Source organism: Rhamphochromis longiceps, linkage group LG9 (genome assembly GCF_057381845.1).
Source record: "Rhamphochromis longiceps isolate RC_006_pf linkage group LG9, R_longiceps_female_GT1.1, whole genome shotgun sequence".
Classification (NCBI taxonomy): domain Eukaryota; kingdom Metazoa; phylum Chordata; class Actinopteri; order Cichliformes; family Cichlidae; genus Rhamphochromis; species Rhamphochromis longiceps.
Window position 1 is genome coordinate 20,571,550 of NC_140565.1, and position 15,516 is coordinate 20,587,065.

Genomic DNA, 15,516 nt, shown 5'->3' on the forward strand with positions numbered 1-15,516 from the left:
GATGCTGAGATGTTTGCGTGTCGCCTGCATCAGTATGCAGTACGTTGCCCGTTCTGTCGGTCTTCCCAGAGGCGTTACAGTGGATGGGAGCAGAAATCCGGGAGAACCTCAGTCACTTTGCGGCACAGCTTCTCCCTCCGCTTGTCCTTCTCTCTTTCCTTGCGCAGCAAACATGGAAGTTGCCTCCAGGCCAGGAAACATTGCCGCAGCACTCGTCTGATATGCAGGCAGATGGAGGGACAGACGGGAACAGAGCAAGTGAGCAATAACAAAATGGATTAAAGGGACCTCTAGCATGACAACAGCTAATAAGTTCTCACATGTAACTCTGTGCGAGTATATCATAATTAAAATAGCCAGGAAAAGAAGAATCTAAGCAGTATCTTGTCTGTGTAAATTCTGGCTTGCTACTTTAACAGATTTATGGCATGAACAGCAGCATGTTAGCATGCTGGCTCTAGGATTTAGGGAGACCATACAAGCACAGATGGTTTTATATAAGACCGCTATATCACAATTACCCCCCCCAGATTTATTGACTTTTGGGTATCTACAAAGGCTATTATTGCAGAAACGTGGCCCGTTTAGGAGCGCTACACACTGAGCTACAAAAGCATCCCAACAGACTCCATTAATCATGATATGAAAAGACATTTGCAGCTAACAGCAGATATGAGTTGGTGCACCGGAGTCAAGGAGATGGTGGTATAAATTTTCTGTCTAATGAAGAGGAAGTTACACTGGAAAAGGAAGATGGAAAAAAAAGATGCACTTCATATTTCATATTGGTGAATATCCAGAAACTGCTTCTGCAATGTGTATTATAGAATTACCATCTACACAACTTCCTAGTAAATCTATTTTTTCAGGGCTACTTGAGGTCTTGAGAGTCTCTTATTGAAAATGCCTAGAGGTCAAATGAATGTTTACATCTTCAAAGGCTTGCAGGCCCTGTCCTTTCTCTAAGAGCTGCAAAGACTGTTCTGATTCAGCAGTTTAACTTGTAATTAAAGTTCTTTCAAGTTGTTAAATATAATAACACCCACTTGGCTGGTTATATTACTGTGAACATATGGCAAAGTCAGGGGTAGCAGACCTCTCATTATGCTCCAGAGCCAGCTCCTGATGCTCCCACTCCACCAGCCTCTCCTGAGTCACGTGGTCCAGCAGCGCCAGCAGAAACCTCCTCAGAGTGCGTGTGCGATAGAAGCGCTCGGCTCGCTCTTCCTGAATTATCTGTATGTCTCTCATCTGGAATGAAAAACACTTGCTTACAAATAGGAATACAGTAAAAGTGAACAAAAATTATAAGATGAGATGCACAGTGCTGTGAAAAAGTATTTTTCCTTTTCTTGATTTCTTAGTTTTTTTGGTATTCATCACACTTACATGTTTCAGATCATCAAATATCATCTTGATGCATTGTGAAAAGGTTATTTTTCCATAAACCTAAAAACTGATTGTGCCACCTTTAGCAGCCACATTGAAGGCTGACCAGCCAGTTTAAGGTCACGCCAAAGCATCGCAGTCTGATTTGAGGCCAGAGTGTGATTAAGCCGCCCCAACAGCTTTATTTTTTATTTCTTTTTTAGCCATTCAGAGGTGGACTTGCTGGTGTGCTTTGGATCATTGTCCTACTGAATAACCTAAGTGCTCTTGAGCTTCAGGACAGAAAGTGATGGCCATAAATTCTCCTTCAGGATTTTCTGGTAGAGAGCAGAATTCATGGTTCTATCAATTATGGCAAATCGCCCATGTCCTGAAGTATTAAAGCAGCCTCGACACTGTTGGTATGGTGTTGGTGTTCTTTTTATGAAGTGCTGTATTAGTTTTTATTACTTTTTTGGGGGGGGAAGCAAGAAGGTCCTGATTTCAATTCCACCATCAGGGTCTTTCCGTGTGGAGTCGGCATGTTCTCCCCGAGTTTGTGTGGGTTCTCTACAGGTACTCCGGCTTCCTCCCACAGTCCAAAGACATGCATTTAGTGGGATTAGGTTAAGTGATAACTATAAATTGCCCATAGGTGTGAATCTGAGTGCGAATGGCTGTCTGTTTCTATGTGTTAGCACTGTGAAAGACTGCTGACCTGTCCAGGGTGTGCCATGACATGACCTCTGTAATGAGTCAATCACCTCTTGGAGTCTACTTGACTTTGCCAGACAGGTTCTGTTTTGGTGATTTCTTGATTGAATAGGTCGGGTAATTAGACAACTGAATTATGAAAATGAACTCAGCTTTTCCAAAAATTGCTCTTAATCACAGTTAATTCATGATTTAACAAGAAGGACAATTATTTTTTTCCGCATAGGGCCAGGTATTTAAAAAATGCATTTAGTATTTAATCAGTTATTTTTGTCTAATGTTAATTTTTTTTGACCTGAAACATGTAATTGTGAAAAATATTTTTTAAAAAACACTAAGAAATCAGGATATAAAAGATGGTTGAAAAACTAAAGGAAAATCTAATATAAGTGTTGGTTGTCTCCTTATTTGATGTTTTTCTGATAGTGTGGGTGGTGACTGGGGAGCTGGTGACTCAGAAGGTCACAGCAGATGATTTCCATTATTTTCATACTCATCAAGCTGATCAGTGACCCATATCGCCCTGTGGATGGTTTATTATCAACTGGGAGAGAGAAGTCACATGAACACAGGAATGTCTCATGGTAGGAAAGAACTTTGTTTTGATTTGCATTGATCCCTCTCGTGTACCCAAGTCATGCCAGCAAACACAGACAGCAAAACAGAGGCACAGGGCTGGCTTCTTTCCTTTAACCTGTCACTCATACAGACTGGAAAAATGAAAATATGACTGAGCAGGTAGAAGAGGAGATTAGGAAAAAGATATTTCTTTTAGTCAGCCCCGGATGGCGTCTGTATGTGTGCAGGTGTATACGCACCCTTTTCCAGCAGGTTAAGCTCCTCCGAAGCAAAAAGTGCTGGTGCAGTTGGTCAGCACAAGCTTCTTTGTCAGACACAGACTCTCTTGCTGATTGCTGCCAGCCTAATGTGCACTGCCTCAGGAGGATGAAAGTGTGATGACGCTCAGCCAGCTGGCAGGGAATGAAAAAGAGGGGGGGAAAAGCACCAGTGTGCACTCGTGAATGTAAACTCAATCATATGTGCCAGGTAGAAAAGCCATGTACTCGCATCCAAACAGAGAGGTTTTATAACAAGCTCTGAAACATGAATACAAAAGATTTTCTGTGTTCATTTGTTAAGCTTTGCTAAGACAGGAACATTTGGAGGATGAAATAGTGATGATGTCAAGGGAGTGCTGCTAGAAAGCTTTTGTTTGGACGTATTCCTTCTGCACTTTCACGTCCAAAGTGTGTCGTAGATTTGCCTTTGGCTCGGTTTTTGAGTGACAATAATTTATTTTTTAAAAAACCAGAGCAGTTTGTGTATTGCTCACAATTGTCAGTTATTGTGTACATTGCTCACAATTGCCACTTTAACACATTAATGGTGTTAAAGTCAAACAAATGTTTTTAGTTTACTCCTCACAGCCAGAAATACAATAGTACTTGCTGGCTCCCTGTGTCGCTGTAGACTGACAGCTGAAATGGACAGGACAGGTGATTTACCTCCACACTGGCTTGTCTGAGCTGAATGAGGCGTTTCCATGGCGCCAGGCCCCGCCGCAGCAACAACGTTCTGCAGTGGTGTTGGCGGGCCAGTGCCATCAGCTCCCGTTGCCTTTTCAGTTGTCTCTGTTTCTCCTCTTCTCTCTGTGCAGAAACACAAAGCGAGATTATTTTTAATATTCTGCAGGGAGTCACATGAGAGAACCGCTTCTTGTACTCAGACCCACGAAGTTCCGCTTTTTTGCGGACATCCATAAAATATCAAGTACACCTCACCTCTCTTTCCAGCCTTTTCTCCTCCCGACGTCTTTCTGCTGCTTTGCGTTTCTCCTCCTCCTCCTCCCTCAGCCTGAGCTCTTCACCGGCTTTCATCTGAGCCTGAAAGTTGTGTTTGCCATTAAATTTGGATGTGTTTTTTTTAACGACAGCTGTTTTGGAGGTCCCAAAATAAAAATGGTAAGAGGTCTGCACTTATGGAGTGCATTTTAACCTTAGCTGGCTTCTACTGCTTTACTATCGGTTTCTCATTCACCTATTCACACACACACCCGGCTTCACGTCTTTCCTGAGATCAGTTACAAACAATGAGGGGCAGGGAATCAAACCACCAACCCATGGGAAATCAGAGCCACCACTTGAACCACAGCTGCTGCTGCTGCTGCAAAAAAAACCCCATGTTTCCCCAGAAAACGACCTTTCAACTTACCAGCTTTTCTTCTTCTTTCTTCCTCTTGAGTTCTTCAATTTCCTTCCTTCGCTCTGCTCGCTGACGTGCTCGGGCCTCCATGGCTTCAGAGAGACGGAGGGAAAGTGAGCGGATGACAAGCTTTTCTTCTGTGCAGTCCAGTGATTGGTCATGTACACGTTTCTTTCTTAGACTTTTCATTCTGAACACGAACACATCGGCCCAAATGTAAACTGCTCACAAGTGTGACTCGGAGTCACTTAATTTCCTGAATAAAAGAGCTACAGCAGTGCTTCACCACATCTTTGGGAGATGGAAATGAACTTTCTGTGCATGTGTGAACGTGCAAGTTCCCCTGCACAATGAGCTACTTTTAATACTGACCTGTGGTGAGTGGATGGGGGCATGTCTGCAGCGTGACAGCTTTGCTTGAAGGTGCACTCTGACTGTCAGGTTCTCCAGTCCCTCTCGGTGCCCTGCAACAGAAACAAAGGCCTGTCAGAAGTCTGTCTGATACTGTTCCTGGCAAGTGTTACTCAGAAAGGTAATGACCAAAGCCAAACTTGACTGACATACATTAGATTGTCTGTAAATCTGTAAATGAACTCCAATGTGCCGAGCTTTCTTCTGTTACTGTATACACTGCTTGGAGAGTGTATTCCCCCTGTAGCAGTCATAAACTTTTTCTTTCCTTTTACTCATTCTAAAGTTTAAACATCATCTGTTTCTTTTATCTTCTCCTCCATGATTTATATTAATAACAAAAGCTGTTATCGGGTAACAGATTGTACCGCAGTGCATCTTCATCTATATTATGGAAACCGTAATTATCTATACCATAGTACCAAACTACACATATGAAATATTGGTTCCTTTTAACTTTACCTAATGAGGTGTTCACACAAATAAACCTTTCCACTTGTTCTGCCATTAGTCTGCGCCGAGGAAAGAGAAGTGAACAAACAGTGATTACTCATCTTGAGAGGTTTCAGAGCTGTTAACAAATTCGGAGTGTGTGGAGTTAGTCTTACACAAGGCTGAGTGTGAAGCCAGGTTAAAAATAGTATGTGAAACAATTTAGTATACGGGATCAACCTAAACAGCACAGGCTCTAAATCTCTAAGCCTGAGGAACCAACCAAACATGGTTTCATTTCAACATCTGTCACACGAACATTTCCAAGTTTAAATAATGCACAGTGAAAGGTCATCCCTCCTTGGCTTCATCCAAACTGCACATGCAGGCTGTGACAAATATCTCTCAGTGGGCTCCGTCCTTCTTCATGTGGACCCGTTCCACAGCTGATTCATGAGAAAGCACAGCAGTACATTTGTATACACATTTACAAGCTACAGGTGGGCATGGTGGTGCAGTGTGTCTTCATACCAAGCAGGTTCTGGCTTTGAACCTTCAGCTCAGCTTGGGCCTTTTTGTGTGGAGTTTGTAAGTTGTATGTTTGTACAGGATTTTTAAGCATGAACGGATTGTTCAATGACGGTCCAGCATGTCACGATGCTCAGAATCTGCCTTTGCAAAGCTCACAGCTTTCACTGCACCTGAGCCAAATGTCTTTTCCTGCAGGGGGTCTTCAGGAGGGGACACCAGTTTCCCTGTTTATGAAGCAGCACTGGAGCTTATATACATCCAGTTCATCTGGGCTTTTTCCACCTTGCTTTGGGTTCCTAATCAGATTTTAAAGTTGTGACACCAGTTTAGCTTACTTGGATGAGCAGGCAGTCATAAGCTGAAAGGCTCAATCCAGTGTCCCGCATTCGAGTTTCAACCAGGACTCTTTGTTGCGTGTCCTTCCCCCAATCTCTATCCTATTTACATGTCTAGTCTTCACTGTTCTATCAAATAAAGTCCAGAAAAGCCCGCTCTCCCCCTCAAAACGGTTATACCCCTAGAAAAAACACCACATTCCTACACCACATTAAGGTCGAAAGAAGCCAGTGAGGTGGTTTGGGCAGTGACCAGGATCGTCTCCAGCACACCTCCACCTGACGCTTTTGTAGGGCACAACCAACAACGAGGACACCTTTTGTTAGACCCTGAACTCGCTGCAAAACTATATTTTTCAGCTGGCCTGAGAGTACCTCGGGCTTCACAAGGAAAAAGTGAAACAGGAAATGTAAATCTGGAACTATAAATGAGAAGAAGTTATAAAGGATGGACGGACACTAAGCATACTCATTATTCAAAACTTTGCAAAAATTATACTTTGCTTTAATTTGTTATGAAATTAGAAACATTTGGCATCAGCAGACTGGATAGACTAACAAAAGACAGAAACTAAAAGCATTTATTAATGACTTAATTATTTATAACTTAATAGCACAAACTGACAGCCCAGAAGTTGCTTTTTGGCTTATAATGGACCTGCAGAGCATTAGTTAATTATTTATCATTCAGTGAAAAAGCCAATAATTGTAGCTTTAAATCCTTTATAAAAGGTGCCTTATGGCAGGGTGGAACTATAAAAACTGCTGATGACACAGGGTTGGCTGTTTGGTGTCACAAACAAATAAACACTCAGTTTAATACGTATTACTTATAAAATGATTCACACTAATCTAGAGCTAACCGGTTCATACGATATGCACTGAACATACCTCTCCACCTTGGTGTCAATATTGCGAGTCTTTGGTCTCAAGCCTCCAAGCATTGTTGACTGGGTAACTTTTGCAGCTCTCTCCATTTCCAGCCTCAAGCCCCTCATGTTCTGCTCCTGCTTCAGCCGGGTAATTTGCTCTTGCTGCTCTTTCAGCAGCTTCCTCTGTTGTGCGATGATCTGCTTCTGGGCAGCATGTCTGTTTTCAAACCTGCTGCCTGGTGATACCAATACCGAACGGGTGCAGGCACCACCCTCCTCCTCTTTCTGCCATGCCCTGTGGAGCTCAGCAGCTGTGGGTGCTGCATGGCGTCGGGTCACCTGCCACGGTTGAGAGGGCCGGGCTGCAGTAATCATAGGGTTCTTTTCCTGAGGTAGTGCAGAGGTCTCGGGGGCTAAAGTGTCAGAGCTGTAGCGATCTTCCTGAGGAGAATAGAAAAGAGAAGGTGGGATTTTACATAGAAGCTAGGTTCACATAGAGCCTAAGGCGACAACACAGATGCAGTAAAAGTTTCTCTTGGTCTCTCAAGGCTGCTCAAACTTTACTAAGACTTTGTCCTTTTATTATTCTGATACATTAACAGAAAAAGTCTCTGATAGGTAAGGATGGGTACCGGTATCCGGTGCCATGATGGCACCGGTTCTGACATAAACGGTAGTAACCAGACCGAAAAGCAGCGCACATTTCGGTGCTTTATTTCTGTGCTTTTTTTTCCTGAGCTGTGATACACTTTCTAGCCAATTATTTTACATTTCTGAGGATAGTAGGCAGGTCCAGGTACGTAGGTTCTTTTAGAGCAGAGCTACAGATTAAAAATGCCCAAGGCGAAGCGGTCAAAAGTCTGGCTGTACTTCACAGCAAAAGATGCAAACTCAGCAGCCTGCAACAAGTGCTTTAAGGTGATACTGTGATACTGTCAAAGGAGGTAACATTATAGTTCTTCATTCTCTATTGTTGATATTTGTCTTTCTTTATTTCTTAGTGTTTACGCGTTTGGTTTATTTCCTTACCCTTACGGGTTGCTTTCGTTTTATTTCGTGCCGTTAGTCCTGTGCTCCTGCACTAAAGGTTTTTGGGTTCATCCGGGGTTTAGCTCAATAGCCTTCTGTTTATGTTCAACGTTCCTGGTGTTTATTATGATTCTGTGCCTTTAGTCCCTTTTGTGTTTCTATTCTGTCCCTCCAGTGTTCTCAGTGTTTCTCTCTTTGTCAAGTTCCTGCCTCCCACATAGCCGACTGTGACAATTACATCACTTTCCTTTATAAGAGAGTCACGATAGAGACAGATAGTAAACACGAGGAAAGAAAACATCATCAAAACAACTCTCTGCTGTAAAGGTTAAACCAGCCAACGCATCTCATGTGTTTCTCCAGCATTTCTTCCATCAAATCAAATCAAATCAAATCACTTTTTATTGTCACATCACATGTGCAGGCACACTGGCACAGCACATGCGAGTGAAATTCTTGTGTGCGAGCCCCACAAGCAACAGAGATGTGCAAACACAACAACACAAACGAGCAAAATACAAGAATGGCCAACCTGAAACTAATAAATATATGTACAATATATAATAGTATATGCATTTCTGGATGTGTATACTAAATATTTTCCTACGTGTGTGTGTGTGTGTGTGTGTGTGTGTGTGTGTGTGTGTGTGTGTGTGTGTGTGTGTGTGTGTGTGTGTGTGTGTGTGTATACACATTTTTACAAATTAAATAGTAAAAAAATAAAATAAAATAATAATAATAATAATAATAATAATAAAATATATAAAATATACAGAGTTGAATATGTGCAAAACAAGTGGCATTTATGCATTTATGGCATTTATGGCATTTATACCATCAGGTCTCTGCCCTCCTGTTCATCATCCCTGCTCTCTAAAGAGTTGTAAATATTTCAAAACCTTCTTTGGCTGAAGGGCTGAGTAAAGGTCAGGTTATTTCATGCAAAGAGGAACGTTAAAAGGGAAATTTTTTCATTCAGTTAAGCTCCGAAACTCAGTAATTGCCTCTGTAATTAGGCTTTCAGCACCGCCTATCAAAGCTGATGTTTTAGTCATGATTTCACTCGCTGTAATATTTTTCAGATTGTGTTCAGTGGGAATCATTAATGAAGAGAGTGCACCGTTGCTGATGACATGAGGATTTGTGAGTCTCACCTTCTCTGTGGTCCGGTTTGGTGCCTCCGGTGGGGCCATTATTGGCCGATAAGCCAGACTTTCTGTGGCCTTGAGTTTGCCTGCTGATGCAGCACTGATTAGAGCAGCCATCTTTTGTTTGATTTCCTGCTGCCGGGCCAAAAGCTCACGTTGTTCCTTCTCCGTCCGACACCATAGCTGCCACTCATTCAGACATCGCCGTAGCAACCGCCTTCGGTCACTTTCAGCAGCCAGCTGGCACTGTCTGGAGGAGGATACGGATGTGATCATATTTCTTGCCCTCAATTACTGCTGGGTCACTGCACCCTGGATATAAATGCTTCTCAGTCAATGAGTGACCTGTTGAGATACTCTCAATTAATAGTTTGATTTTAGATTTTGGTAGAAGGGGAGGGCATCGATGATACAATAAGAGCTACTTTAATGTTAACAATCTCTGGTTCTTGCCTGCTTTCGGTTCGCAGTGCTTCCTCTGTTCTTGCCACCTCGTGCTGCTTTCGTTCTGCCCACATCACTGCTCGCCACGCCCGCCATGCTTTTAGCTGCCTCTTCCAGTCATAGAGAGCCTTGGCCTTACCCATACGTAGCCTTCGGTCCAGCACGACTGAATACCACCCAGAGAAATGCCTTTGCAGACACTAAACCATATACACAACTTCATGCGAAACATAAATTCACATATATAGTAGCAACCTACAGTTGTGGTCAGAAGTTTATGAACAGTCATCATGGGCATAAATGTCATAGTAATTTTGGGCTTTTAATGATTCCTTGAACTGTCCTCCTCCTTCAATATTCCATCCACTTTGTGTAATGTACCAGTGACACTGGCAGCAAAGTAGTCTCAGAGCATGATGCTACTGCCACCATGCTCGACAGCTGGTACAGTGTTGTTAGGTTTGTTATTGGGGCCAACCAGCCTAATCTTTGCCTTGTCTGACCATAAAAGCTTTCTCCAGGCCAAGACACTGGCATTCCAGCACTTTCCAGTTCAGAGCAGGCTTGAGACTTGGTGGTCTCTGAATATCCTAACCAATTTCCTCTTATTTGAGGGTGACAGTTTGGGTCTTATTTCAGAAACTGGGGACACATCTGAATAACTTGTACGTATGTGCAACTGTATGAACTGATCTTGAAATCTGCAGTTGTTTAGAAATGGTTCCAAGTGACCTTTGCCAATTTATGTAAATATATTTTCTTCTTAGATTTTTCCTGAGTTCCTTGGCCAGTATTGGCCAGTTCAGTGAGTGTTGTCAAACAAATCCGTTTTACTCTGTGAAAAAGAAACTACCAGTTGTAGCCAATTATTATCACTAATGGAAAGTTAATAGGCTTTGGTCTTGTCAAGTTTACCAATCAAAATGTCTGCTGTACAGTCAATCCACCAAGACCAGTTCAAAGGAATCAGTGAAAGCCCAATACTACCATGACATTCACTCCCATGACGAGTGTATGCAAACTTCTTAACACAACTGAATCTACAGTATTTACACAAACATACTTAGCTTCCAGGTACCAACCTTAAGGTTGTTAATGTGAACCTTTCTTTGAATCATTTGTTCTTGATACAGTCGCTTAGCGTCCTCATGCTGTTGTTTAATGAGAGGTGTTGGAGCTGAATGGAGGTTTCTGGCTGTGATCTGCACTTCTGCTCTTCCTCTCTCTCTGTACATTAATATATAAAACATAATGGCAATTTTCTTTATGTGGCACATTTCATTATACATAAACCTAATGTGCATAACACAGAAGATACAAACATAAAAACCTGTGTGCCTTAAGGCACCCCGTGTAAATTTAAGAAATGGTACTGGTATGCTAAATATCACACTATAGTTTGCATCCAAACATTATGCCCCATTTGACCTCTGACCTCAAGAAAGCACTGTCATGAATGAGATACTGTAGTATCATTTTATGTAATAAGGTCAAATCTCATGTCCAAATCAATATCCAAATAAACATCCATGGTGCTGCCCTTATCTGATTTTGACTGCAATACAAACTTCTTAAAGTATATTTAAAAAGAACAAATAAAGCAAAAATGAATATATACAAAATATAACACCATTCCTCTAAAGGGGCTTCATGTTGTTTATGAAAAGGTCAGAAATAACTGAAAGATGCATGGACACCTGTCCAAGAAGATATCAGACTTCGTGCCTGTACATGGAGTGATCACTTTCTTACATGGATAGTTGCACACAAAAGGCCCAATCTGAGCCACACAGACCCAGACTACTAATCAACAACAACCTGTTCAATACTCAAACCTCTAAGTTCCATATAACCATTATTATATTTTTGGTTTCTGTACAAATACCTGAAACACTAATGGTGTTGCTATATAGGCTAATGTTTGGCTACTATATGTTTTATAGTAGCCAAACATTAGCCTTGCCAGCTAACATGAGACTGTTAGCACAATGATGCTAATTGGGATAAAATCTTCTATTTTTTGTGGTACTTTTTCTTAGTTTCATATATTGTGTCATTTTGTAGTTCATAGAGAATGTGTGGTCTCTTTCTAAACACTTCACCTCCCATAATCCTTCAAGTCTCAGCTCTCTTGTTAATTCCTTAAATGGCTTTTTAGTTTGTCAGTATTATTAACTGTAGACAAAAAAATCATTAATATGATATAGTGACAGCATCGCAGATATATGTTGTGACACTTGCTGACTGCTGTCCACGAGGAATATTTAAAGTTATGACACATTTCCTGTGGTAAAGAAAGGCCTTACACTCATAGTGAGAGCATGATTTACAACGCAGCTTTATCTTTGCTCACCAGACTGATATGGCTGATCACAGCTCTCCTTGTCAACAGGTTACCACTAATCCATTCTCTCCACCAGGAAGGAAGGTGAAGCAAACCAGATCACAAACAATGTGATCTGCTGGGTGATAAATCGGCTTGTTGTAATCTTTTCCTACCTCTGTCGAACAGTCTGTTCCAGGCCTCTCCTCTCTTCCATCTGCCGCCTCAGCCTCACCATCTCCTGCTGAACCATCTCCTCCTGCCTGCGTTTCTCCTGCCTTTTCCTCATCTCCTCCTCTTGTTCCCTCTTCTTCGCCTCCTCTCTGGCAGCTCGTAGGACATCCCTCTCTCTCTGCTGCCTCTGTCTCTCAGCCTCCCGTTGGGCCCTGTTTTCTCGCACCTGCATTGGAATTGAGCAGCATTTTGTACAATTGCAAACATCACACGAACACACGTCATTCCAGATGATTTGCTCAGCGACATGTATCACAACAGCAACAGCCAAACCTTCAGCATTCGCATCTCTTGATACGGACTACCTGTTGGTGTCGGGCTTCCATGGTAACGATCGGGTCTCTAAATCTTTTTCTGGTTTGATGAGCATCAAGTGCCAAATCCTCCATCATCCTGGAGTCCAACAGCTCCTGCTCCATGAGGTCTTGTAGGAAGCCTTTGACAGCTGACTGCTCTTCTTCCTCGACAAGGCAGTTATAGAGTTCTAAGTATTTTTGGAAAAGAAATATGACAACTGAAGTACTTGTAAAAGACTGTACTTCACATTATTGATGACCATTTTTCAACATTTCGAGCTTTAATATTAATTTCCTTCTATCTTGGAAACCAGTGATTTTAATTCCTTGCACAATACTTGTAAGATTAATGGTGTGATGCCCAAGTCAGGCAACATTTTGTCCAATGGTACTGTAATGCAGACTGAAATAGTACTGTGCAAAAGTCTTCAGCTACCTTTATATTGTCTTTATATTTTGCAGGAAATGTGAATTAATTTATCATAAAATGTGCATGCAGTATAAAATTCAAAAACAGTTTGTACAATCCTAATGAACTGAATGCTTGAAAGTCAATATTTGGTACGAACACCTTGATTCGTCAACACAGCCTGAACTCTGTTAGGCAGTTTTCTTCTAATTTCTTAAAGTAGTGTTCAGGAATAGCTCTCCGGGTTTCTTAAAAGACATTCAAAGCTCTTCTTTAGATGCTGGCTACCTTTTCTTCTGTTCTCTGTCAAGATGATCTCACACTGCCTCAATAATGTTGAGATCCATGCTCTGGGAAGGCCAATCCATGACTGACAATGTTCCATCGTGTGTTTTTCTTGTTGCCGGTCAAATGCATTCCAGATGGCGTTGCAATGGTGGATCAAAATTTGATCCTATTTTTCTGAGGTCATAATTCCATCGATTTTTACAAGACCCCTAACACCACTGGTAAAATACAGCCCCAAATCATGACAGAACATAAAACATGTTTAACACATAAATGTTGCACCTCTCTCCTGACCTACTCCATATATTTTGATGATTTGAACCAAAATTTTCAAACTTGGAATCATCACTCCATCAAACCTGTTGCCACTGATTTTCAGTCCAGTTCTAGTGTACTTTGATATACGTTTATATAGAAAAACATTGAGACCTGGAGAACTATTGGTCACTTTAAAAAACTACAAGAAAGTATGGTTCTTTGGAAGCTTAATAATAAAAATAAATGAGCGGTGGCCTGAGGCCTTTGCACAGTACTGCATACTGATTGTTTTGAATACTCTTATAAAGCCTAGCAGTCAGAGGCCATTTGAAGCAATATAAAACCCACACTGAATTTTTAATGAGCCTTTCATAATCATGAGTAAATCTTCTAGAGGTCACTGTTTCTTTAAAGGTGTTCTGTACCGCCTCGTCCATCAGGGCCACAGGTCTAATGGAGAAGGTCTTAATAAATAATGAGTTTTGGGTTATCTCATCAGGTAATATTTTATACCATCAAAGTTGTTGTAGTTTAAAGCAGCAGGCACAGCACTAGCTGATGCAGCTGTGCCTGTCCTCTCAGCAGAGCACATCAGGTCATCTTCATCCTCCAACTCCAACTCCAGCCGCAGCTTATTACTCAGCCAGTCACCTAAAAGGGCCTGAGCTGCAACAAACAACAGGCCATATATCATCATCCCTCTTGCTGTACTCTATGTGGTTATATAGATAGCATTTCTACACAGACAGGTTATTTATTATTATTTATTATAAGGCACCTACCTTCACTGTAAGCCTCATCATGATCTCTCAGCTGTTCAGTGCTTTGCAATGGTACAGCTAGGCTGCTGATTCCTGAATGAGGTTTTTTGTGTGAGAAGACTTCCGACACAGCAAACTCTGAGGCCATCTCCACTCGCTGAGGTCAGGGAAAGGACACACACATGCAAAGCTGAAGTTAACAATTTCGTCACACAATTCCCAAACCCCCAAAGACATTCAACTCAATAATAAATAAAAAATATATATAACTGAGCACACACATTTCTTACCTTCTTCCACTGATCAATATCACCTTTCTTTACGTGAATCTGAAAGAAAGATTAGTGTAAGCTAATATTCTCTGTAAGAAACACCAAAGAGCTCTCACACACAAAAAAATGCTGGCCTCATGGTCACCTTTGAGTGCTTAAAAATGCCTAGACAGGCTCAGAGACACTTTGAGCTGCGGTGGCAGTCTGCAAATTGGAGGCTGAGCCAAGGGCCTAAAGTCTGCGGATTATTTCACAGAAAAGCTTAGCCACTGCTTCAAATCAGCAGGTTAGTTCAAAATCATTTCTCACACGTCCAAAAGTCTGTGCCATTGCTAGCTTGCCTGCAAGCATGTGAGTATCAGAGATAGGGCCGGGTGACATTTCTGAACGGGCCCCTGACATGAGCCACGAGTTTATACACGGTAATAACACAGATGTGCTTTTCCTTCTTTATTATTCAAAGAGCATTTAGCCAAATTATTTCCCTCTCTCAGGGATATTACTGGGGAAAACAGATGCAGTATAGCGTTCAGTTTAGCACAGTCTATGAATTTACACGAATCCAAAGACTAGACTTACCTTGTTTGCCGAGCCAACTCTTCTCCACCTAAACAGGTCAGAATTGTGACCTGGAAATGCCATAATCACCTGATACAGCACTGCACCTTAATATGATGTAATCCCAGTTATCACGTTGGTGTCTTTTCTTTACTAAAATTGTGCGCGAAGCGCAACAGTCAACGTTTTTCAATTTCTATCGTCAAAATATGCTTAAACGTTATTAGAAAAAGTGCTCGAAAACCTAAAAGTGGTAAGCATAACTCTCGTCGAGTTACTGTTATGGTGGATTCTGGGTAATGGAGTAAATTGGCTTTCTTTTTTGGATGACTGTTCCACAAATTAAGATTTTCAGGACTACGTTTCCCACAAGACTGTAGCTGGGGGTTCAGCGTCTTGGGTCACCATAGCAACTTTGATAGGTCCTTCAGTGAGAACTGAAATTCATTAAAAGAATAATGATAACGAACATGTATTAATAAAGTAGTTAAATACTTTGCTTCTAATTAAAGTCTTTCAACAAATTAATGTAAAATGTTTAATTATTAGAATGTTTAATTCAATTTTTAAAAAAATATAATTATAATTTAAAGAGCTTTTCCTACATGGAGTGCCACCTATAACGCCACAA

At 41.5% G+C, this 15,516-nt stretch overlaps 1 protein-coding gene across 1 annotated transcript; it reads right to left on the reverse strand.

The window, feature by feature from the left end:
• Window positions 1-69: 69 nt before the first annotated feature.
• Window positions 70-15,481, reverse strand: ccdc191 (coiled-coil domain containing 191). The gene is made up of 17 exons (XM_085418747.1): window positions 14,907-15,481; window positions 14,346-14,384; window positions 14,077-14,212; window positions 13,808-13,960; window positions 12,349-12,527; window positions 11,986-12,209; window positions 10,569-10,713; window positions 9,496-9,686; window positions 9,049-9,292; window positions 6,885-7,306; window positions 4,657-4,748; window positions 4,294-4,376; window positions 3,864-3,965; window positions 3,588-3,731; window positions 2,901-3,053; window positions 1,097-1,251; window positions 70-216 (listed from the first exon to the last, which is right to left on the reverse strand). Exons 1-17 carry the CDS (start codon window positions 14,967-14,969, stop codon window positions 75-77), a joined length of 2,667 nt encoding a protein of 888 aa, XP_085274873.1. The 5' UTR covers window positions 14,970-15,481; the 3' UTR covers window positions 70-74.
• Between the last annotated feature and the right edge of the window lie 35 nt (window positions 15,482-15,516).

Bases quoted from the DNA above. Each gene is read 5' to 3' on its own strand.
- ccdc191 (XM_085418747.1), bottom strand. From the start codon at position 14,969: ATGGCATTTCCAGGTCACAATTCTGACCTGTTTAGGTGGAGAAGAGTT. The intron at 9,687-10,568 runs GTTGGTACCTGG...TATATGGTTTAG, and splicing joins TTCACATTAACAACCTTAAG to TGTCTGCAAAGGCATTTCTC. The intron at 7,307-9,048 runs GTGAGACTCACA...TATTCTCCTCAG, and splicing joins CAAACCGGACCACAGAGAAG to GAAGATCGCTACAGCTCTGA.